Below are 2500 nucleotides of genomic sequence, written 5' to 3'. Positions count from 1 at the left end.
GCGGCGACAGCGCTGATGACGGCTCCTTTTCTCCCTCAGGTGGGCGGCTGGTGGCGCAGCGTGCGGGTGCAGGGCAAGGGGCGCGGGGCGGCCGTCCTGCAGCTCACCTCCAAGTACCACGTGTCCGACGCCAGCGCCCTCCTGGCGGCCCCGACGGCGGCCTTCCACCTGCGCACGCGGGCCACCTGGCACGGACACAACGGCTCGGCGCTCACCTTCACCACCTGCACGCGCTGGCTGTTCCAGGAGGCCAGCGACGCCTCGGGGGTGGCCGTGCTGGAGGTCACCGTGCCCACCGGCTACGGCGCCTCCGCCTCCGCCCTGCAGGACTACGTGGCCTCCAGGGCCGTCCCCAACCTCCGCCGCGCCGACTTCCACCAGAGGAAGGTCACCTTCTACTTCGAAAAGGTAAGTCCAGGGCCTGCTTTGCTTTTACTGATTCCTGTGTTGATTGACGAGGGTCCTTCACTTTGTGTTCTTACCAGTTTTGCTTTGATCCCTTTTGCAGAAAATGCGGTTGCCTTCCCTTGTTTTTTATTCTCTTCTCCACATTGTTTAATTCACATTTCAGAGTAAATAGCATTGTAAGGACGATGCCATGACAATATAGACTTATTTCCCGATGATTTCAGTTGTAGGCCTAACTCTTTCACACCGCAGAGTCACTCAACAAACTTTAAACCTGCTTTCAATTCCATACATGCCATTTTCTATTGTCCAATAGCATTAAAAATAGAGGCAATGATTCGAATCAGAAATGGAAGATTTCTTTTCTCCATTTCTCTACGTGTTATTATCCGGTGTTTTTTTTTTTATTCAATCTTATTCCAAAAATGGAAATAAACGTATATCAAATAATAAGAAGGAAAAGTTGGGTAGAAAATAGAAAGATAAGGATAATGTATATAATTATAGATGATTATAAATAATGATAGACGGCGATAAACGTAATGAAAGATAATGATATAGATAAGAATAGAAAACAATAATGCGGATAATGATAGAAAATAATGATACATATAATAGAAAGGTAAAAGCATAGGTAATGATAGATAATAACGGTACAGATAGATATGAGTCTTACAGACACTGTTCATTTGGATAACATTTTCTTCCTGTCTCTTTCAGCTGATGGCGACTGACACCTGTGTTGAATTCTCGGTGGAAAGATGGTTCCCTGTGGCTAATTTAACAAAGGTTCTCCCTGTGAAAGTATATGAGTATTACTCTCCAGGTACGTACGTAAAAAAGAAAGAAAGAAAGGAAGTAAAAATGATATATGCCTTTTTTTCTCTCTCTCACAAACGGTCTTTGATGTTTGTAGTGATAAATTAAACGATAATGAGGTTTTGCAAAGACTGAAGGCTGATTTCCCTGGGTAATAAGTACTTAATTAAGAGCTGCCATAATTTTAATCATGGGAGTTATATCGATGACCTCCAGGCAAAGGTGTTCTATTTTATAAAATTTTATTTTAGTGTTATGAGGGCACGTTCATGAGAAAATTGTATTAACGATAACCTGGTTCATTTTTAGTGATAGATGATACGCAGAATTTATGATAGGCTCTATGAATGCAATACCTGCGATATGTAATATATGTAATTGATATCCATTTTTCTCTTCACCTGAATTATACCAAGTACAAAAACTATAATTTGGAATAACAAGTATAATATCATGTACTAGTCTTACATGTGTATATTTTTCCTTCGCCAGAACTATACCAAGTCGAGCTCCTCGACATGTCGTCAGTCACCCTGGACATATGCCAAGTGTGCGGGTCGTACCAGTGCCCCAACTGCCCCATTCTCTCGTACTACAGCAGCCCCGCCTCCTCGCCCCGCCCCCTTCCTCACCTGCAGCTCCTCGTGGTGTTCGTGACGTCATTACTCACCCTGGCGGCGCACTTGGCACCGAGCTGATCCTCACCCTGGGCCTAGTCATCCCCCTGGGGCCCTCGAGGAGAGAGGGCCACAGGGCGCGCGCGCGTATGCCTAAGAGAACTCAAGCTTCGAGTGTGTTTCGTAAATCAAACCGTTTGGCCAGTGAAGCTAAAGGGAAGTTCGTGAAGCTACAGTGAAGTTCCAGTGTCCTTTTTTTTAGAGGGAGTGTTAGTGTTCAAGGAGAGAAACGTTTTCGCTCTTTCACGATGGAAAAAGAAGCAACTTTTGCTTTGCTATAAGGCCAAAGATGAAGAATAAAGACAATCTGCAACACTGCAAGTCAAGTGCTTTCAAAACTGTTGCTGGATTATCATGACGCTGTTTAACAGTAAACATAAAAATAGAAAGAAAATAATAAAAGAAAAAACGGGAATTAGCGAGTGGTGCATTTACAACAGTGCTATGATGCTCTTCCCAAATAGTGAGTGAGTGTAAAGACGTTTTGACGAAGAAAGAAAAGAAATGAAAAAAACACACCTCTTGACAACCCTTTGTAAGAGAAAATAACACATATTTGAACTACTAATTGCAAGCAAGTTTGTATGAAATGCGTG

The 2500-nt window shown here is 43.7% G+C and overlaps 1 protein-coding gene across 1 annotated transcript in view; it reads left to right on the top strand.

The window, feature by feature from the left end:
• LOC113828960 (CD109 antigen-like) overlaps positions 1 to 2500 on the top strand; it is a 54443-nt gene that overhangs the window by 51281 nt on the left and 662 nt on the right. The window contains exons 18-20 of the mRNA XM_070143898.1: positions 40 to 408; positions 1129 to 1234; positions 1720 to 2500. The exon at positions 1720 to 2500 is cut by the window's right edge and continues 662 nt beyond it. Of these exons, the coding sequence (XP_069999999.1) occupies positions 40 to 408; positions 1129 to 1234; positions 1720 to 1925 (681 nt within the window). The 3' untranslated portion in view covers positions 1926 to 2500. The remainder of the gene's footprint in view (positions 1 to 39; positions 409 to 1128; positions 1235 to 1719) is intronic.

Source organism: Penaeus vannamei, chromosome 31 (genome assembly GCF_042767895.1).
Source record: "Penaeus vannamei isolate JL-2024 chromosome 31, ASM4276789v1, whole genome shotgun sequence".
NCBI classification, from domain to species: Eukaryota; Metazoa; Arthropoda; class Malacostraca; order Decapoda; family Penaeidae; genus Penaeus; species Penaeus vannamei.
The sequence above is the reverse complement of the archived record's forward strand: the minus strand, read 5'-3'. Positions and strand labels throughout refer to the sequence as shown.